Source organism: Crinia signifera, chromosome 6 (genome assembly GCF_055691185.1).
Source record: "Crinia signifera chromosome 6, ASM5569118v1, whole genome shotgun sequence".
NCBI lineage: Eukaryota > Metazoa > Chordata > Amphibia > Anura > Myobatrachidae > Crinia > Crinia signifera.
Genome location: NC_139222.1, coordinates 195968247 through 195991802, shown reverse-complemented (window position 1 = coordinate 195991802; position 23556 = coordinate 195968247). Strand labels below are relative to the sequence as shown.

Below are 23556 nucleotides of genomic sequence, written 5' to 3'. Positions count from 1 at the left end.
GGGGATATAGGAGTATTCCGGCTTTTGGAATATAAAGATAAGGAACATTCGACCGGTACTGACAAGGCATGAGATTGTTACTTGCTGTACTCCTTTTTGTCAGCAATATGATTCAGAATAAAGAACATATGCGTACACCCTTAAATGTCTGCCAGCAATGATCACAGTCAGTGTGACACGTTGTTAGTGTGTTCAAAGAAAACAGAATGATCCTTACGTGTCTGTGCCACCAAATGCTGCTGCCTGGCATTAGACTGTGCATGCGCAATCTAATCCCGAAATTCCAGCTATTTTGGGGTCAAATCCCAGGATCCCGCCGATCTCGGGATTGGCCATCCTAACTGCACCACACCCTATTTTACGACAATTAACAGACAGCAGCCTAGTTCTCATATTATATTTTGTAGGTACAGGGACAAATTAAGGAGTTCTGAAGGGGGGTTTCCAAATGTTTGATTTTACAGCCCATGAAGTATGTATAAATAGCATGTAACAAGCTATAGTCTGCCCCAAGCAAAGTATTTCAGACATATGCAGGCCAAATTAACAGGTTAAGTCACCCACCAGATGCTTTCTTTGGTGCAATGATTGAGCACTCAGATCCACAGACACAGCAGACGTGTTCGGAAAACATGCCACTGGTAATGTGCAGCAGCTCCATACCCATACCTCCAAACTGTCCCGATTTTTGGGGGTATTATTGTCCCGTGTCCCACCCAGTGATCCACAGCAGGGGGGGCAGTTGGGATTCCCCCCTGCCACTTGCTACTCTGCCTACCAGAGCAGCAACATAGCCTCTATTACCGGGAGTAGCATGGGGCGTGGGGGAGGGCCAGGGGGCATGTGAAATCGGTGGTGGTGGGGGGGGTAGTGCAGAGAAGCCCCTTGCAAGCTCAATTCGCTTGTTGTCTGCCTGTTCACAGTAAGATTAACATGAAATGATTTGAATTTTAATGGCTTCATGTGAGCTTTGCTACAGATTTATGTCACAGTTGTTTCTATGATACCTTTTGACAGATTATCCCAGGAAAAGGCTGTGTGTGTCCTCATGAGTAGTTCTCATGAGTAGATGGCATGGGGTCACAACTTAGACCCCTGTTTTCATCAATTTGGGAGTCAATGTATGCCTTTCTAGTAGTATATTCAGCCCAAGTATGGTTCTTGTAGTTAAAACATTGACAATGCTTCTTCAGTTATGTTGACATTACTAAGATGTCCACAGAATGCTGATATTGTCAGTATGTCCACATTATAAACATCTATCTCTAGGTCGGGTACACAAACATATTTATTTTCTTATTAGAAATAGTAGATACAAATGTGATTTTTTTTTTCAATTCCTCCAAAATATTGCAAATAGAACCATAATAGATTGGCTTACAGTATGTCAATAGTAAAGATGTGCGGGTTGGGTATTACTTGGTATTAGTCGGTTCTCAAATCCGGATCGTTTTCGCTATCCAAAATATGTGACAGCAGATAGCCAATACAATTCCGAAGTGAGAACCAAGTAAAATCGAACCCGCACATCTCTAGTCAATAAATAATACATATCTTTATTTAAATTCTAGTTCTATAACCATAAATTGCATACCGTGGTAATCTAAGATGAGAAATACAGTAATATCCCTTTAAAATCACCCCTAACAGGCATCCCATGGGAACCCAGTGTTTTCATGGGGAGGCCCATAAACGCTGGGCGTTCCCATGGCCCAGCACCGCCACCACCCCCGTCCCTCTCTTCTGCGAACTCCCCAGCGAGTGAGAAATTAGCCGCGGCCGTTTGCAGTCTGCGTATGCGCAAACCCGACCACCGGGCCAGGGGCCAAAGTTGGATCATTACGGGTGTATTATACTTCACAATAACAAAAGCAAATAGCGGTAAAATATTTCTAGACTGTATTGCCCGCCTTTCTTAAAACAAATCTACCTAGAATTTCTAAGTAGGTTTCTAGGCTAGGAACCATCCTAAATCACCTAATACTAAAGCTGGGCATACACTATACAATTATCTGGCAGATCATCATTATATTTATATATTGGGCACAAGCGGTTTATATGGTAGAGCGCTAAAAAATTGGATCAATTGGTTAAATTTTTTAAAACGCAATATGCAATATTTATTAGTTAATTGATAATATGCAATAGAATTAATAAACACTTAGTATGGTATAAAAAAACATATATATGACAATTAATTACGGTTTTGCATAATAAGAAAAAATAAATAAAAATAAAAGAATATGGGTTTAATACTTATTGGTGTGGAGTCCCGTTTGTGGTTCTTATTGGAAACACTTGCAGGTATTTAGTTTCCCTTGGGTGAGTCCATCCTAAAGCTGGATAAATTGGGGGTCCATAAACCTTGCCGGATTGTAATAACGCTGGAGGATAGATGTAAACCCCAGTTAGATTAGGGAGTCCTCAACGATAGTGCGAAATTCTCATCCTCACTATGCAGGTGGTGGTATCCCGAAGTTTGTTGTATAAAGATGGTACTTATTTCAGCTGTTGTAAGGTCAGTCTCCAAAACGGGGATGTTTCCCCTGTCCAACTGATAGCGTTCTCAAAGAAAGCTTTAAGAAAGCTGTCAGTCGGACTGCGAAACATGTCAGGGAGCCCCTGCTGATTTCACTCTATTGCAGGGGTTCTCAAACTATTTTGCTCGGGGACCCGGTCAGACAATAAAAATTATTACAGGACCCCAGCAAGTTACCACAAAATGGCCGCCACATGTGTGGTCAGTGAAGTGAAGTGGCCGCTATTGTAATAGGGAGGCAGTGGGTAATGAGGGGGTGTAAAAGGGGGAAATGGGGATCGAAGAGGGAAGCACAGAGTGTTTACTTAATGAGTTATCCCCTGACCCCCCTCCACAGAAACATTAATCTGATGGTCATCAACATGGAGTCGTGACCCCATGCTGAGGGGTTTGGGACCCACTTTGGGGTCAGGACCCACAGTTTGAGAACCACTGCTCTATTGGGTTACTTTGGTTCGAATTGGATTTATTCTATTGCATATCATTAACTAATAAATATTGCATATTGCTTTTTAAAAAATGTAACCAATTGATCCAATTTTTTAGCGCTCCACCTTGTTTTTTGTTATCTGTATTCTCTTTAGGGGTTTGATGCCCCCTAGTAGGAGCAGCTTCACAAACCACCCTATTAGGCGCCCGTTTACTCTTAGCCGTGAGTCTATTAGTTAACCTTTTGCACAGGCAGTTTATATGTTTTCGCCACCCTCGCCTATGGCAGTTTGTGAGGAGTCTGTCCTTATTTAAGACTAGTAAGCCCGCCCAAAGCAAAAGCTTTGAAAGCTAGTCTGCTACTTTATGTGTTTGTGCATGTGTGAGAAAGAGATGTAGTTTCACTCTCTGCCAGCAGATACCGGCACTGTGAGGGCAGAGGTAGCTTCTTGGGCTGAGCAGTGCCTTCTACCAGGGGCGGATTGGCCATTAAAGTGACCGGGAAGATTCCCGGGAGGCCGGCCGAACGTGAGGCCGAAAGTTGAACATGGCTATACCCAATTGCGGGTGTAGCGCAGCCCACTCAGTTCAGCCGAGGACATCACAGGGTTGATTATTATAGATATATAGCCGGGTATGTTCAGGAGGACCCATGTCCCTGTGTGGCCCCGCCCACAGCTGCGCCGCAGGCCACTCACAATTTTGCTGGCCGGGCATGATCAGGAGGACCCATGTCGCTGTGTGGCCCCGCCCACAGCTGTGCCGCAGGCCACTCACGATTTGGCTGACCGGGTATGTACAGGACTCATGTCGCTGCGTGGCCCCGCCCACAGCTGCGCCGCAGGCCACTCAGGATTTGACTGGCTGGGTATGTTCTGCAAGCGGGGATGAATTTGAACACTCTGCTCAGAGGTGTTTAACTCCTCAGTGCCTCGTGTGGTCATGTCCAACACTACTGCTGTCAGCACATGCTTCCTTCAAGCTTTAGTGAGATCGAGCAGATTCATAAAGCTGGATGGAGGCAGTATTGGAAAGTTTGAAGAGATTTCTTCCTGTTTGCATCTCCTCTTAGACTGGTTCTGGCTTTTAAGAAAAATCTTGATTCCTGCACCTACACTCAGTAAGTTTAAGAACTGCAGAATGATGTCTTACATGTCTGTTACATTGAAACTGATACATTCCTACATGGTAGTACCTACAGTAGTGTAATGTTTATACTTACTATAGGTTTTATATTGAATTATACCACTATGATGCTGGGAAGGGCAGGGCGCAAGACTGCACATGCTCAAAAAGGGGGAGAGATGTCACTATTGAGGGCATTCCTGTCAGCATCCCAATGGGGGAGTGCACAGCCATCGGCATTACTAATGGGGAGGGTTGGTCCTTTCAGCGATACCAATGTAGGCATGAAAATCACACCCCTTACATTGTAAATAATCCACACCGGCAGTGGCGTATTCAGAGGGGGGTAACCCAGACACATGCCCCCAATGTCGTTTAGAATTTTATTGCTGTATTTTACATGCAACTACACAGCCGCCGCGGCTGCTGCTATCAGCTCTCCCTGTGCAGCTGCTCATTCAGGGCCAATGAGAAGGGGAAGTGATGTAAGATGCATTTGACCATTCTCTGGGCTAAATAGTGCCCTACCACAGCAGCGCGCACTACACAGATGCCACAGAGCCTGTTCAGGTCTGTCTGGTAGCCATAGGTGCTATGTGGGCACGGGTCACATGCTGACATGCATTAGGTCGACACCACTAGGTCAACATGACTGAAGGTTGACAGGGTCATTTGGTCGACTGGGTCATTAGGTTGACATGGTTTCTCACTTGGTCCCCTACCATCCACTAGAGCCAGAAGCATGGCAAGCGCAGCGAGCCATGCGAGGGAACGCGGTGCTACATTTCAATGTCCATGTCAACTGTGACTAATGACCCTGTCAGCCTTCAGTCATGTCGACCTAGTGGTGAAGCCCTAATGCTTGTAGACCTAGTTGCTGTGTAACCTAGTTATCTACAAAGGAGGCAGCAGCCAGTGGCAGCCGGAGGCAACTTTGATGAAGGTTTCCACCTCACCCTAGTGGGGTAGAAGCTTACCTGTCTGGACAATTGGATGGGTCCGCCGTTAAGTCCGGCAGGTTCAGCCTGTCTATTGTCCGGCGCCAGGTCTCCCCGCCAGCATTGGCCTCCTGTGACCACAGTGCAGGCAGGTCCGGTATCTACCCACTGTGTTCAGAGACGGGGAACACAAAGGGCCTGATTCAGGACCAATCGGTTCCCCGCGTATTCACTCTGGGGACCGATTGTGTGTACCTAAGCGACTATCACAGTTGCTGACGTATTCACACAGAGGGGAAGCATTTCCTGTTCATGCCAACCAAACAGACTTGTTTGTCATCGATGTCTCTATATATAGTATAGTGATGTAGTAATCTTATAGTTATGCTGCCTCTGCCCATTATTGATTTGTGGCCGCCCACATGAGGCCACTACCAGAAATTTTCCAGGGCCACTTTCAGTCCCCAATCCGCCCCTGCCTTCTACTACGCTATGTTGCCATTCATCACATTGCAGTGTGTGAGGGGAGGGGGAGGGGGGGGGGGCTTGTATGCTAAGGCTAATTTAATTTTTCATCATGCCAGTTACATTAACCCTATGAGTGCCAACATCTCTGTGAGATGTGCAAAATAGCTGATAAAAATGGCAGTGTCACTCACATTTGTTATTCAGATTCAGGTAAATGATGTGTAAAAAAAGATTATATTTCCTGTATAAGGTAAACATTACAGGTCATTATGATGAATAAAAATGTTTGCGTGGCAATTTTTACAACAATTTTTACAAATTCACTTGGCACTCAAAGAGTTAAGGAGGGTCCCCTGCTCTTTGGGGAGTCTGTGATGCCCTCCTGATATTCGATAAATTACCCATATGTTCCAGATACGTGTATTGCAGTATATGTTGATTAAATCGCCCTGAGATCTTTCTTGTCGTCCATGAATGGGGCCCTTTGTGCTGATGATCTCCCTCATGTGCAAGCCAAGGCCCAAAAGTACATTCAGTCATTTTGGGGTAAAGCAAATAGAAACCTTGTTACTTTTCTCTGTTGTCCAATCTGTTTAGTACATTCTGATTGCATTTGTCGCACTTAATTCATATAACGTATTGGGTGAAGTTACATTATATTAACTCCTACAGCATGTGCTTATGTCTGAAATGAGAACTATCTTCCAGCCTAAAGGCGTCTGTCTAAAACACACAACCATTAGCCATGATGCCAATAAAAAGGCAGACATTTTATGTGCGTTTGCAGATTTATAAGCTTCAGTAGCAATTATTGCATCTTTAAAGGAGTATTCAGTCTTACACAGCAGTCTTTTGGTTCCCTTTACTGGCTTGTGGAAGTGAAATCTTTCATCAACCATCCAGATTAAGTTAAATTGGACTTGCTGCCTAGAAACTGTTGATGCAATCATTTGGTGAACCGAAATACAGTTATATATGTTTGAATGCGACCTATCAATTGACTAGGAGTTATGAGTTAGTGACCAGCACTGGGCTAGCAAAGGGGACACGCTATAGAAAAACTCCATAACACTTCACATGACTAAAATGTCATGGTATTTGCAATACTGTCAATGTACGTAATTAAGCTCTAGGGCAGAGGTTGTATAAGAGAGAAGGCGGTCGGTGTGCAGGATCCGAACAGGCCCCCTCCTCTCCAGCATTGCACCGGACTCTGGCATTGTGCTGTGCCAAAGTCTAATGTGCATAAACTGGTCTCTGGGAACATGGCACATGGGGACATCTCTACTGCACATGTGTGAATCACTGGGAAAATGGCGGTGGCGGCCATTTACCCAGCAGTTTCTGCAGCCAGCACCAGACAGATCAGTAAGTATAATAATAAGGGCATGGGGGAGGGTCTGGGGTGTGTGCCCCCCCAGGACCCAGGGGCCCATGAGAACAGCACACATTGCACCCATCATAGATAAGCCAGTGTTAAAAGGTGAATTTAATTTAATGGTTTACAGTTGTGCTACCTGAGTTTTTACATTGAATATGTACACCAGATGTACACCTGTGTGCTAAAGAACTGTAACCTATGGACCTACAGATAGAGCCATCCTCATCTAGCCCTTTAATAGGATTAACTGAGCCAGAGCTGTCGGACTTAATGCCCCCTACTGCATTGTTCTATGAATTGTACTTCAGCTGAGAACAATAGGCCTTGGCTCACTAGGCTCACATGTCTATCCAGAGACGGCTAGTTGAAGAAGGCTGTAATTCAGACGTGGTTGGAGGTGTGGCACATGCCACAAAGTACCAGATATCAGATGCAGATCGACAGAGGATTATGCCCCTTTCAGACCGCACTTAAAAACCGGTATTTTGCCGATTTTTAACCGGTTTAAAACGGTAATCTGTGCGGTCTGAAAGGTGCAGGACCACTTTACCGTTTTACAAAAGCCAATTTTGTAAAACGGTAAAAATGGAGGGTCCTACCCGTTTCAGACCCGGTATTTTGGCATCAAAATCGGGTCTGAAACGGTATTTAGGACCCAGCCAATGAGCTGGGTCCTAAATTCAGCGCTGTGAATATTTAATGAGCGCTCATTAAATATTCACAGCACTGGAGCCGCTCCCCGCCGCCCCCCCTGCGCGTGGGTCGACTCCCCCTACCCACCCCCGCAATGTGTTAAACCCCCCCCCCCCCCGTGCAGCCGGTACCTCCGTAATTTGCGGATCCCGGCAGTGCAGTATGGTCGGAAGCACTCATGAAAAAAGTGTCTTTCAGAAAATGGCTGCCCCATAGGAAAACCTGTTTTAAAAAACTGTCTTTCGTATGGGGGCAGCCATTTTCCGAAAGTCACTTTTCTTATAAGAAAAGTGACTTTCGGAAAATGGCTGCCCCCATACGAAAGACAGTTTTTTAAAACAGGTTTTCCTATGGGGCAGCCATTTTCTGAAAGACACTTTTTTTCATACGTGCAACCGTCCATACTGCAGTGCCGGGATCCGCAATAACTGAGGTACCGGCTGCACACGGGGGGCAGGGGGGCACTGCAGTTAGTTGGGACAGTACATTGCAGAGCTGGCTGGCTTTGACCCTGTTTTTGGAAAGTTTCCAAAAACGGGTCTGCCAGTGTCTAAAAACCGCACTTAAACGGTAATATACCGTTTAAGAGATGCGGTGTGAAAGGGGTTTTACCTGGCAGACCCGTTTTTGGAAACATTTTCAAATACAGGGTCAAAGCCAGTTTTGCGGTCTGAAAGCAGCATAAGTGATGCCAGTTGGGAATGGGTAGGGAACATCCATTTTCCAAAACTGAGGTGTGTCGCCACCATGGTGGAATAGTGACAAGATCAGGATCAGAAGACTGAGATTTCCTGGCCTCTTTGTTGGATCTGCAGCAGCTGGCTTGCAGCCTGCTGCTGGGTCATGCCAGGGATGTGCGGTGAGGTAAATGGCTGAAGAGTCCCTGACATGTACCAGAGTCAGATTTGCACACAATATATGAGCCATGGGGTACATGCCAGCATTATACACATGTGCAGCAGTATACACTGCTGGATGTTTGCTGAGTTTGATAAGAGAGGTGCAGAAAAGGTAGCCAGGGGAGGCACTGTCTCACCTGCCATTGCCTTTTTACTCCAGAGTTTTGACTATAAAAATGATTAGAATAATAAAAATAAGAATTTTTTTATCAATTATTTTATTTTTGACATAATTTATCAATTTAAAACTCCAGCATATATGCTAGTATGACAGGAAAGGCTGTGCCTCACCTGCCTCACCCCAACGCACGCCACTGGGTCATGCAGTCTGCTGATGGTGTCACACATAATCCCAGGGCCGGCGCTACCCACTAAGCAGCTCCTGCAAAGCAGGGAGGCGCCATACTGAAAAGGCGCTGTCTCCCTCCCTGCTCTGCTAAAGCTGCCTCAGACCTCATTGTCACTGCCTCCTGCACGCCGCCCGCAGTGCCTGTCTGACATCGGGCGGCAGTATGGAGAGGCTGAGCAGCTCCCTGCACCGCGCACACACTGTCCTCCTCCTGCGACCTGCCCCCTCTTCCTCACGGACACTTGCGCTGAGGCATGTAGCACTGTCTGTGAATGCCTGGATGACATGTCATGTCCGGATCCGCCCCCTGCCCATTGCCCCCTGCGCCTGTCAGCTGTCTACCAAATGACGAACAGGCAGCAGCGCCGCCTCCCCTTCCTTCACTCTTCTCAGTGTGCTGTGCCAGTGATGCTGCCAGTCCTCAACACTCCGCCCCTCTATCTCCTCCCCTCCTCTTCCATCTCCTCCTTCTCTCCCCTCCTTTCCCCCTCAGTCACAAGTGCTGCACATACTTTTTGTACTGCTTTCGGATTGCATCACACACACATTGCATGCATGCCGTGCGATGCAATCTAGCCCATAACTTATGCGATTCTCGCAGTGTGTATGGGCACCTTTAGTGCCTGCAACATTTTGCGGACACAGCACTGAGATGGTGTATGCATACATGTACATGCACCCGAGATCCTCCATAGGATCGCATGTTGCATACACTCCCACAATCGGGCTGCAGCTTGTTGCAATGGCAATGTGAAAGGGCGCAAAATGTATGGTTTGCAGGAGGGCGCCGGACACCCTTGCACCGGCCCTGCATAATCCGATGCTGCTTCCTAGGATACAGTACAGATCAGTAACACAGGCAAGAGGTATAATGCCTCCTGTTGCATTGCCATATTAATGCTGTCGCTGCCGACATGTAAGCAGCAGCAATAGCAACTTCAACTACATCTGAATTAGGCACAATAATACATCATACAATACCATTTATGGGGCTGTCAGAAAAGGTGGGACAATGAGAAAGCTGTGAAGGGATGTGCGTCACATAGCCCTTATTTATAGTGTTAAGCATCTAAAGTTGCCCTTACACTATGCTTTTTTTGCCAAAGTACAAAAGGATGAGCAGCCTGAACTTTTTGTACTATATCGCATTGCATCTAGTTCAAAACACGCAGTGTTTTAGCATATTGAATTCGTTGGGAACTAGATGTGATGCGATCTAGTACAAGACGTACAGAGCACATTGCACCATGTGTGGGCACCTGAATAAAGATTATTTCTGGACATACTTTGAAATTAGAGTGAGGAAGACTAAAAGAGAAAGAATTTGTTACCAAAAGGGTGATAGAAACATGAAATAATGGCCAAGCTATTCCAGTGAGGAAACAATGATACAATTCTGCGCTAATAAGTACGTATGTTTAATTCGCCTGCTTCAATAAACCAAAATTATACACATAATAGAATATAATGTAAATAATTTATTAAAATAACATACACATGAGATATCTATCTATCTATCTCTCTATCTATCATAAAGGTGGACACCTTTAAAGGATTATCATGCATATATATCTCACACATGAACATCAAACACAAAAAAAATATATATATATATATATGTATATATTATATATATATATATATATATATATATATATAAAAATGGGGACAGAGCGCAACAATGAGCGACAAATTTCATAGGCTTTACTTGAAATAATAAAAGCTCACGTTCATAAAAGTAAGAGATTAACAGCTTGCCAGCAAAAGAGCATCAGCGTCAGATCGGCGAGGGGACCAGGACCAGTCCTGCAATATCGCTGCAGCCTCTGTGGACCAGGACGTGCACACTTGCGTTGCTGTTCAATAGGCCACAAACTTACATGCTTATTGCCAGGTGGGAAACATGCTCATTACCAGGTGGGTTACATGCTTGTTCTCAGGTAGATTACTGATCAGAGCACACCAGCGCTCCTGGAATCTGCATTTACAGGTAGCACTGGGAGCGCTGCCTTCCCCTGACTAGTAAGACCTCTAGCGTCTGTCTCCAAAAAGGCAGCAGATATTTTTGGGAGGCTGTTTTTACAGATCCTATGCTGTTCACATGGAATCTGCAGAGACCTGTTTATGGGGCAATGCTGCAACCTTTACCATCAGGGCCGCCACTAGGAATCGTGGGGCCCGGGACTGACATTAAGTCCACCCCCCAGCGACAACCCCCCCCTTTCCTGGGTCGCCTGTCATACATTGGGTGCCTTACCTGTCTCCTGGCCTGAGTCAGCCCCTGCAATAACTGTTGCAACTCTCTCTTGTAGTTCTTTGCTGCCTCCATGCTCTCCCTGGCTCCAGGAGGAGGTTATCTAGCTCTGCCTCCTCCATCGCTCCCTCCGAACTCTGTGCACAAACTGCTGCCACCAGCTCTAAGTCGTGTGTCTGTCCCGCTCTGCCCCAAGCTGGTAGCAGTAGCAGCTGTCAGTGAGGAGTCCGGTTCGTGCCAGCAACAACAGCAGCAGCAGGTGAGTCAGGTGCTTGTACAGCTGCACACAACCATTGCTATCCCGACACCCGGACCTGTTACACTCAGCACACATCGCAACTACTGCACGCCGTCATGCCCCACGGTATACTCAGCATTATCACTGAGCTGGGGGACCACCGGGTGGAGGAGGTGTGCGGCCTCGAGGAAAGGGGGTGGCACAGTGCCGCTGTCGCTGTGGGCAGCTGTACCCACAGTAGCCCCCTGTCGGCGGCCCTGTTTACCATAGGAATTACTGTAGTTTATGTAGTTAAAATCCATTGCTATTACATTGCTGTCATCATTCATCTTTACCTACACAATCCACAAGGTGGCACTGTGGTAATATCACTCTGTCTATCACATTCCGCACTCAGACAGCACAATATAAATAGTTGACTGTTGAACATATTATCAAAAAGTACTGTAAAAGAAGATCTACTGGAACTTTCCCATTATATCAGATTTAACTATTTAGAAAAGGCAACCACAGCCGTATCCTGCATTTATTATAGGCATGAATGTTAATAATACAGGTTGAGTATCCCTTATCCAAATATCCGTTATCCAAATTATTCTGAAAACCATACAGTAGTTTCCCGAATGTACTTTTTATTTAATTTTTTTGCTAAAAACCTACTGGGTACATCTGTAACTGGTGCTACTGGGGACATAATATGTAACTGGCACTACATATTTACAAGAAAATGATTGCTTGGCATTCACATTCAGTGTCTGAGATAGGACACAAACTTCGTTTTATGTTTTAAAACCTTGGTTTATGCAGAAATAAAATATATTTGTGTGTATTTTGTGTGTTTGATGTGTTTATACAAAATAAATGCAAGATACCATCAAGATACATCATTGAAAGGGATACTCAACCTGTAATATTCAATTTGCTTTATCAATTGTTTGAGATTTTAACATCCAGCTAAGGAATATGAAGGTTACTGACTTATCTGTGGATCATATTAGTAGAGTAGTGATGTTATATAAAATCCAAATGATCTTTGTAGAGTAATGCAGCGAAATGTAATAGGGACAAAGTTTGCAGGAGGTAAGGGATGCCGGCCAAATTCAGATGTTGTTTTTAAAGGGACAATCTTTACAAGGCAAAAACATGCCTTGTAAAGGATTGGTGCCTTGGAAAAAAAAAAAAAGTTTGGCCAGCATCTTTCCCTCGCAACCATGCAAGGTGATGTGTCGCGACCATCATGTGATTTCTTCTGGGCTCACAAATAACCGCCCACCCCCGGCACACATCGGCATGCCCGCATTTTCATGGGAATGCCCAGCTCTTTCATGGGGGTGCTCATTAAACGCTGGTTGTTCCCTTTGGCGACACCCGACTCCACCACCACACACCCCCGGCCCGCACCACTATGTGGGAAAGACACAGTGACTATGCAAACTATTGTGCACATGCACACGACAACCATTAGTTGGGACCGAACTAATCAGTATGAGGGCCCATATCCACTACAAAGTCCAGCGTCGCTCACATTTGTTATATACATTCAAATAAAAAATGTTGTGTAAAAAAATGATTATATTTTCTATACGAGGTAAACATTACAGGTCATTATAGAGAATAAAGGTTTTTGCAGGCCAATTGCAAGCTTGCCAATTTTCACACCTATTTTGACAAATTCACTCAAAGGGTTAAGCAGAGGAAGAAAGCAAACACCACCAAATTTAAAAGTTGCAAAGGTAGTTGTATCCTCAGACAGCCATAGTAACATATTACAAGTCCCGGGATACACACCACCAGACAGTATATCAAAGCATATATTTTATACTATGTATCTATATATCTATATATAATAGCCCATCTTTTTGTCTTTCATTTTGAAAAAATATCCCCATGGATGCCCCCATTCAGCCTCCAAATGGTTGCCACATTATGCTGCTGCTTTCTGGCAGACCGAGATTGAGCCATGCGCAGTACAGACCCTGTGTATGCACCAATCCGTAAACATGATCTGTGCTTAAGACACAACTCTCATGTTTATGTACAGCTCTGATTAGGACATTGTTAAGCTGTCAGTGATCAAACGCCAAGCTGGAGGGTTTTGCAGACTAAATTGAAGCAGAAGCGCCTTGAGTCCTGTTGGAGAAAGTGCGCTATATAAATTAAACTTACTAACTTACTAGAACTCCATTATGCATCACTTTGATAGGCATAAATATACAAAATGATAGTTGCCAGTGCCACCTGCCCATCAATAGACCACTACCTCTCTCCCACCTTAACTAAGCATCTGAGCCTCATGCTGGATATACCGTATAGCTCCAAATGACATACTGCAGGTCATAATGTATTGTGGAAACTGTTAGAAAATGTAACGTACTTTACAGTCACGCTCTGTCCCATTTTCTGAAACTCTGGATTCTGGACACATGTTATAACTTTTATGTGCATGAATCCGGGATAGTAATGCGTTGCTGATGGAAAATACACTCATGAAAGCTGATAGCTCATCCTCAGATATCCAGTCCAGAGCGCTGAAGACCAACATCTTAAAGTTACACTATGCTACAAACTGTGTATCCTCTGTGTTCAAGTTCACATGTATTTGGCTTTGCGCACCACATGCAGGGATGGCAGATGGCAAAGGCGGGGGTCAAAGAGGACACCCGTACCGGGCGCCGACCAGAAATACCAGTGTACATGGCCCTGATATTTCTGTTGCTAGTCCTGAGATATAGTAAAGTTGTCTATAGCAACCAGTAAGCTTCTAGCGATCCTTTACCTAGCAGTCTATAAAGTGATTGGTTGCTATGGCTACTGCACTAATATATCTCTTTAGAAGTTGTGATGCATCTCCCATGAGTTTGGGTTCAGATATTGTTGGCTTGGCCTTGTTTTACAAACTTTAACCCTGCATGTCGATGTAATTCCCTTGTACAGTATGTCTACATTACCCAGTTATAGCTCAGTTCCCCTTACTGTGTAATTTGAATGTGATTCTCATTATTCTTGATCAGAGCTTCTGAACTGATCTTCTGATTTTAAAGCTGAGGACTTTAAATGTTTTGCTGGAGAGGTGAAAATGCAGCTTTATCGCATTGCAAGGGGGAAAGATAACTATTATAGAAACTGAGCTCTCAAGAAAGTAGAATCAAAGACTTTCTCAAACCAAGAATCATCACAGAACCAGATTTATTTGATACATCTTTGTTCCTGCAAGTAATTTCTTGCAATAGCTACATCATCACCCTTTGCTCTCACTTGTACCTCTGCCATTGTTTCCCAGGCTGACTTACCACTGTGCTCCTGCCCCTTGCCGCTATGATCATGCTGAGGCGTTCCAGCGTCGGAGAGAGAGAGGGCAGGACTGCGGGCCTCTGAGTCTGTCAGAAGGTTGAAATCCATGAGGCAGCACAAAGTGACAACTGAAAGGAAACAGAACAATATTGTAATAAGTGGATAATACATTATACACTACTGTAGTATTAGTGACTCAAAGCCAAGTGCAGTGCGGGCATGTCTGGTAAACCACACACCAACCTCATACTGTGAAATTATGAAGAAGACATGGCTCAAATAGAAGAAAGAGACGATGATAATTAAAAAGCTAATTCACTTATTGTTACCACCTATTTTCATCTGATTTAATAAAACAAAAGTACAATTAAAATAGCTGTGAAAGTTTAAATGAGTTAAAACACCTTTGTTTTTTTAAATCATCTTTTTGCTAAATATTGCAAATGACAGTAGTGATTAAACCAGGTATTCCCAAACTTTTGAAAATCACGGCGTCCTACAGTTTTACAATTTTATCCACAGTACCCTTAGGCCAAAAGTTTGTAAATTAAAAATTAAATAAATTGTGTGTTAAATACATTTTGTGATTGGCACTGCAGCCACAAGCACTGGTTTTGCCTATTACGTTGATCGTAATTAATTTGAATTGGTCCTGGACCACCAACCGGAGGCACTCTTGCAAGGGTCTCAATGCACTCCAAGGTGCCATGGCACACAGTTTTGGGAACCACTGGGTTAAACCCATTTAAAATGTTTAGTATATTTTTGAAAGTTTTTATGCACCCAAAAATCCATAAATATCATCTAAACCTATTATTCAACATATATATACAGAACTAAGCTAAATAATATACTTGAAATATCTAAAAGATTTTTTCAGAACTAAAAATACATCCATACAGCATCAATTTTGACCCATTTCCTTTCTGATGCCTGACTTTATAAAGCTGAAAGAGGAAGAAAGAGAAATCTCTATTCCCAACGTTATCATAGACTTGTTAAGACCTACAGTACATAAACAACAGCGAAATCTTTTCAGAATGGTAATACATTGCAATCAATTTTCATAATTTCAGTCTATTATCCCACTGTGGTTCCGGATTTATTTTTCACTATTGATCAAGCTTATATAATGTGTTAGACACTACAATAGCTGTACTGAAGATTACTTTACCATGCTGGGCAGGTATGATACACCTTTCCTGCTGCATTATGTAAAGGGAGATGGTAGACAGATGATGGCCAGTGCCTAATTAACCAATAGGCTGATTAGGTGGCAGCCCAGGGTGCCATCACTGGGGGGGGGGGGGTGTCTTGAGGAGTTTAAAGTTCAATTTAACTTACTGATGAAACTATTACTTTATGTACATCTGGGTAGCCTAAAGCCAAAGTCTCCTTCCCAAGCCACAGGCATTAAATCATAAATGCGAGTTGTATACCATTTGTTACATGCACATGGGCTGTATATATATATATATATATATATATATATATATATATGTCATACATGTGTGTTCACAGCATTGCAAGTGGAGCTACATGTGTAGTAGCCTAGGGCACCTGGAACCTTCAATCAGGCCCTGCAGATGGGCACCATATCAAACCTTTGAACATTATTACGTAAGTCCATCCTAAAAGACATCAAGTTAGTCACGGGGCAAGGGACCACAGTCATGGGTTCAGGGGCGGGTTGAGAACTAAAAGTGGCCCTGGAAAAATTCTTGAAGTAGCCTCCCATGGGCGACAGCAAACCAAATGTAGGCTGAACCAACACCAACATAGGCAGGATTATTGCATCACTACACCTGTATGGAAGGCATTGGTTTCAATATACTTGCCAGTCTATTAGCTGCAGATATTTAAGCTGCTGTGACAACCCACAAACCTCCACATTTCAAATAATCCCCACCTCCCCCCACAGAGACTGACCAAAGACCCCAAAACCACAATCAATCAGAAAAAAAAATGTATTACCATAAGCCCCTGAATATCGCAAATATCCCTGCCCCTGGAGCAGTGGAGCCCAGAAACACCACAGAAATTGTTACACCCCCAGATGGCACCCACCCCTGTCCCCTTAACAGATGTCACAATGGATATAGATGGGCGCGATGTGTACTCTGTGGTTATTTGTGTGGGAGATAGGAGGGGGACAGAGCCACGATTTTGGATAGGGCAAGATCTAAAAAAAAAAAATTAATTAGCTGATTCGCTGATGCGTCGGCCTACCAGGAATCTTCCCTGTATGACCTATGGCAAATCTGCACCTGCATGGGTTCAATTCCAACCAGGGCCTTCTCTATTATCCCTTTCACATAACAAACCCATGCCGGACCCGCAAATGTGAACACAGGTCCGACCCGTGTCCGGTGCATTCAGATTAAAACAGCATTGCACATTATACAGACAGTGACCCGGGTTAAACCCTTCTTATAACCCTGCACACTGAACGCAAATAGATCAACGAAGTTTCATTAACGTCAGTATTCTGCAGGTCCACCACATGCTGTGATTACTGCAGGCACCTCTTTGGCAAACAAACCCTTTTTGTCCAGAAGTTCCTAGACAACAGCAGGCAGCATGTTTTACCATTCCGCACTATGTACAGTGATCAATTGTGACACTGGAGAAGGACAAGAATGCACCCTTCACTCCAATTCGTCCCAGAGGTTCTTAATGGCATTAAGATGTGGACTTACATCCAGGTTACGGAAGATCCTTTTATAACCAGCTGAAACGGCTCCACAGCATAATGCCACCATCTCCATGCTTTACTGTATCTACTGTACTCTCTGGCATCAGGCATGCTCTTGGTTATCTACAAACCCAATCTCCGCTGAAAAGCTTTATTCCCAGTGCTCAGGAGATCACCATTCCGCTTGCACTTGGGGGACTGATCACTTTTGTTTACATGATGTAGTTTATCTCTCTCCACTTTATCACTCTCTAGGCTTAGTATATCTTATAACTTATGTACTTATGTGATGCCAACATTATTTAATTACAGGTCTTTTCAGAATGTGTTTGCTTATGAAGCAGAGTAACTATGCACACCTCTCATACTTCACGAGTGGCATTTACCCTGATTGTGTTTATTGTTTTATATCTTTTGCATACTTTTTAAAAACATTTCATAAAATGTGACTTACAAAATGTATGTGTCATGAATTGCTGAGTGCTGTGGTATAGCACTATTTTTGCTGTTGATTGCTCCATTTTTCAATTTTAACATTGCGGGACTTAAAGATGTGTCAAAAGCTTTGCATGTCATTAAGGAGTTAAAGTATTCTCTCCACCCGGTTACTGGACACACATTCCCCAATGTACTGCCAAAGCAGTGCGTGGTGTCTTGGCTTGGAAACCCCCCTGGCAGATTGCAGACTCACTCTAAACCCTGGGTCTCGCTTGCCTATAAATCAAAGATTATCTAGCAAGGCTTCTATTTAGAGCTCCCCGGGAGAGCAAGACCTCTTCTTTTATAGGTGACATTCAGACTGAAATAGCAACATTATGAGCAAAATACGTAATGGAGATCTGAAGATGCGGTTATGTCTTTATCCAAGGGCAGTTAACACCTCTCACAAGCACCAGTATCTCATTTCTCATCCATCCTTCTTGTCAAGATCTAAGTTTTCCACCTCCATCACAACAAAGCTACTAAATGGAGCAGCCAGGCCCAGACCAAGCGCTCATACCTGACATGGGACATGTCATCTCTACAGACAGAAGTGAGGCCTGGGATACAAGGCCTCAAGGTTCACATACTCTGCTGATGCAGAACCACATATTTTACTATAAAATAGTAGAACTATCTTACTATGATAAGCTGTTACTAGTAAAGTCTATGTGGCATTGTATCATAGAGTAAGACAATTAATATGGTTTATATATATACACACACACTATACTGTATATAAAGGTGAAAAAGGAGGGAACTCACCAAAACATCCACGGATAAAACTTTTAAAAAACTTTTTAATCCATATAATCCTTATGACTAACCAATCATACTGAACAGGTGATAATGATCATCATTTTCATATGGAGGTTGAAACACAGTTAATAACTGCAGACAGTTTCTTGTCACAGGTCTCACATTATAGCAAGACTGAGCACAGCAACAAGACACAAAGTAGTTATACTGCATCAGAGGTCTCTCCTAGGCAAAGATTACATGCAGCCTAGCGACAGGTCTGAATCAGGCTCTAAGTTTCTTTGGCCGACTTTTGCACCTACAGTCCTTAATTTTGCCCATTATTTTGTGCTTATTCAAAAGAGTTTAAAAAAACCAGTCTGTTTTGAAATATTTGCCTGGGAGAGACCTTGCTGATGCAGTATAACTACTTTGTGTCTTGGTGCTGTGCTCAGTCTTGCTATGGTGTATGGGGGGGGATCTTAGAATGCACACCCGATTTACATGAGGTGCTATCATGCTGGGACTTGTAGTTCTGCAAAGAAAGACATGTGGTGCAGATGCACACTCCATATTATAAATCAAAATCAATCAATAATAGAGGTTCTTGGTATATTCATTGGCCAAGAAATATTTGCCCACCAACCAGCTTCATGGTAACCTCATTTCTGGTGGGTCCCTAATACTAAGAATCTGGGGCGAGGAACCATAAAAAGGCCAGCATAAGCCAGTCACCCCAGGGCAGCACACAAGTGAAAAACTAAGCTATAAATGTGTGTTAATAAGAAAGGAGCAGGAGCTAGAGGTTAAAAAGTATAGTGCTAGGAAGTATAATATTAGTGAAAATAAATAGTGCTAAATAAATGTTAGGGTGTGCCACCCTGAAAGCAACTCGGTTACACCAACCCAAGGGGAGCCGCGCCCCAAATCCATCTCCAAGACTAGCAATTAGTGTAAATTTTTAGGTCTTACCTTCATTGTGCCCTCAGTTTGCAGTCTGTGGCTACCAGGGACCAAACTGGTGAACTAATGATCAGATCAGGTGGGCGGGGTGCTACTCTAAGTTAAAGGAGTCCCAACCTTCAGGTGTACAGGTGTACACATTGTTAGCTTATGGGGGGGGGGATCTTAGAATGCACACCCGCTGGTTGGTGGGCAAATATTTCTCGGCCAATGAATATACCAAGAACCTCTATTATTGATTGATTTTGATTAATAATATGGAGTGTGCATCTGCACCACATGTCTTTCTTTGCTATGGTGTATGACCTGTGACATAAAACAATACCACAAAAGAACCTTGGTATATTTTATGTGGTATTGTATGTAAGAATGTGAGGTGTCGCATAATATACTTGGGGATATTTTAGAGCTGCTCAGCGCACTATTCATTTATTGTCTTCGTTTCTGCAATACTCTGTGACATGGAACAGTCTGCAGTTAACAACTGTGTTTCAACCTCCATACGAAAATGATGATCATTAACACCTGTTTGGTATAATTAGTTAGTCATACACCTGACTAAAATTCTAAAAACTCTCTGATTCTGTGTATCTACAAAAATGTATACTGTTTTGAAGGCAAAATGTGGTCACAACAAATTTGATTTGACTAAGATTTCTCTTCTTCATTCACTTTGCATTTTAATAATTAATAAAAAATAAACTATTAATATTTCTATTTTTTTTTACAGCATTCTTACTTTGCAGGATTTTTCCACACCTACCTAAACACTGAGCACAGTACTGTGTGTGTTACTACATTTGAACTCTACAGCACTTGATGCCCTATAAAAAAAAACAGTATCAAAACACCAGGTCCAACTTTGTGGATTTTGGAGGGGGTGCAAAATAGTCTATATTGAACAAACAGCCCCTCTTTTATATAAATATGTTGTTTACATGTTCTAGTGCATAGGTGTCAAACTCAAGGCCCGCGGGCCGAATCCGGCCCGCCAGACCAACTCTACTGGCCCGCGCCGCCAGACCAAGTCTATTGGCCTGCGCTGCGCTGCCAGTCTATAAAGACGGCTGCCTCCTGAGAACGCTGTGGTGCTGAGCGTTCCCAGGAGTCCATTGCGCTGCCCGGCGACGTGCGCGTCATGCCGTCATGCCGTCATGCCCGCGCAGTATGCTTTGCCTCTGGCAAAGGAGCGTGGGGTGCGGCTGCGGTGACGGCTGTCCTGTCCTGCCCTGCCCTGGCGCGCGACGGAGGGGGGATCTTTTTGCCTGCTGCCACATCATTGCAGTAAGTGGCTCTCCCTCAAAAAAAAAAAAAATATTATAAAAATGCACGAATGCTGGCTATGGTGTGACTCACCTGCTGCACGCTGCAGCACAGAGTCTTGTCACATGGTGGCTTGGTGGGCTGCTGGTGGCATATTGAAATAAGTATATTTAATGTACTTATTTAATAAATAAGTATTTGAAATATGCTTATTTCAATATGCCACCAGCAATACAGCCCACCAAGCCACCATATGACAAGACTCTGTGCTGCAGCTTGCAGTAGGTGTGTTATATATTAATAAATATATGAATGATGCTGGCTATGCAGTGACACACCTGCTGTAAGCTGCAGCACAGAGTCTTGTCACATGGTGGCTTGGTGGGCTGCTGGTGGCATATTGAAATAAGTATATTTAATGTACTTATTTAATAAATAAGTATTTGAAATATGCTTATTTCAATATGCCACCAGCAATACAGCACACCAAGCCACCATGTGACAAGACTCTGTGCTGCAGCTTGCAGTAGGTGTGTTATATATTAATAAATATATGAATGATGCTGGCTATGCAGTGACACACCTGCTGTAAGCTGCAGCACAGAGTCTTGTCACATGGTGGCTTGGTGGGCTGCTGGTGGCATATTGAAATAAGTATATTTCATATACTTATTTATTAAATAAGTACATTAAATATACTTATTTCATATACCAGCAATACAGCCCAGCCCAGAGTCTTGTCACATGGTGACATGGTGGGCTGTATTGCTGGTGTATGAAATAAGTATATTATTTATATAATACGATAATAAAGAGTGGACGCATAGTCCTATACAACCGGCCCTTTGAGGGTGACCAAACTGCTGATGCGGCCCCCGATGAATTTGAGTTTGACACCCCTGTTCTAGTGTATCAAGCAAGTACCCTAAAGAGGCCTGTGATGATGAATTCCTCTGCTTATGCCCAGACCTCCGCACCATGGCCCTTATTCTGGTTGGTGCGGTCAGAGCCGCACACGGGGCTCCGACCGCACAAACCAAGGGCCGCCCACCAGACGGATCGCCACGGCCGTCCTTACACGGACGGCTGGCGATCCGCACAAAAATGGTGGAGGCGTACGCCTCCACCATGGTGGGAGCTGCCCCCTGCATTCGATGGTCGTCGACCATCGAAGGCAGGGCCGCACGCCGCGGCAGCTCCCGCAAGCTGAGACCACACGGACAATCGTCCGTGTGGTAGCTTGTATGGGGGCTGAAAGCTGACATCCGGCGACGTCAGCTTTCCGCCCCCATGTCATGGTAATGAGGGCGTCATGCCCTCATTACCATGCATACGCCCCGCGTTTGCATGGGAACGCCCATGAAACGCGGGGCGTACACATAGGGAAATGAGGGCATGATGCCTCTCACGCCCCTATACGCCCCCTTTGCGGCGGACGAAAGACGTCTGCGGCGAAGGGGGCTGCACATGCGCAGAATGACCTCTGCGCATGTGCAGACCAAAAACATCGGCGGTACGGCCGCACGCGGGCCGTACCGTGCCGATTAGAATAAGGGCCCATATCACATACCCAATGTCAGCACCTATGTCAAAGAGTTGGATTGAATTGCACAAAATGCTATTTGTGTTACTTAGTTCTAACCCAAATACATAGGGTTCCTTAGAAACTAGCAGTGTGCAGCCATAGACAGGAGACTGCATAAACGGCGAGCCTTACATTTTTAAAACTGCTCAATAAGATATTAGTTAAATACACGTGCCTAAATATTGTCTTTCACAGCCAGATAAAGGATAGTGCTTAGAATTATTTTTTTCCTTTAATGACCAACACCAAGTCCATAAGAAAGTCATATCCTATAAATTTATATGGGTCTAGGCTAGTGGTTCCCAAAATGTGTGCCTAGGCACCCTGGGGCAGTGCCATAACTAGACATTTTGGTTACACTAGGTAGAGCCCTTTGGGCAATATGTGCCAGGTGGAGCCCCTTACACACTATGCCAAGTAGAGCCCCTTACAAACACTGCACCAGGTAGAGCTGCTTAGATTTACTTCATTTAATATTTTTTTCAAAATGTATCAGTAAAAAACTTCTTAGTCTGAGGGTGCTTGGGAACAAACTGCTGATACACTAGGGCACCTCCATTCAAAAATGTCTCAAACAACCTCCCCCCCCCCACACACACACACACACACCATCATCATTATCGGAGCATGCAGGTCAATTGTGGCTATGTAGTGAATGACTTGTATGTTTAGTGGCCACCGGTGATGTCACTGAATGATATCGGTAACCTTTAGTGTGTATGTGCACTAGTTTGATCAGCGGCACTGTCAATATAGTTATATAGGTGCCCCTAGTCGTCCAGTGTGTATGGGGCTTTGGGGGGGTATGCAATGTGCCGCCGCTATTTCCAAAGTGGGAAATGGCGGTGGCTCCCTAATCAATGCTGTCATTAACAACAGCATTGATGCTGGATCACGGCAGAACGGGCCCAACTTCAGAAGCTGTTTGGCCTGTTCTGCCGTGGATTGTCGTGATCCAGGGTGCAGATCGACAATCCACTTCCGTTTTCACGGCCATGCCCCCTTTGAACCCATCGGTAGGCGGGACATTGAATCCCGTCTGTCGTTATGCGGTTGATCTGACCGCAAACGGCCAGGATCAGGGCTGTCGGTGGGGATCGACAGCCGTGATCCCAGATTGCATACCCCCCAAAAGTGTTAATCAGAGCTATAAAACAACTTTAAAAAACTATGTTAAATAAAAATATATACAATATACTAGCTATCAGATGCACGTTACATATACGGA

At 44.1% G+C, this 23556-nt stretch overlaps 1 protein-coding gene across 1 annotated transcript in view; it reads right to left on the bottom strand.

The window, feature by feature from the left end:
* PITX3 (paired like homeodomain 3) overlaps nt 1-23556 on the bottom strand; it is a 77405-nt gene that overhangs the window by 4966 nt on the left and 48883 nt on the right. Inside the window, exon 2 of the mRNA XM_083145547.1 lies at nt 14604-14732. Coding sequence (XP_083001673.1) covers nt 14604-14712 — 109 coding nt within the window. The 5' untranslated portion in view covers nt 14713-14732. The remainder of the gene's footprint in view (nt 1-14603; nt 14733-23556) is intronic.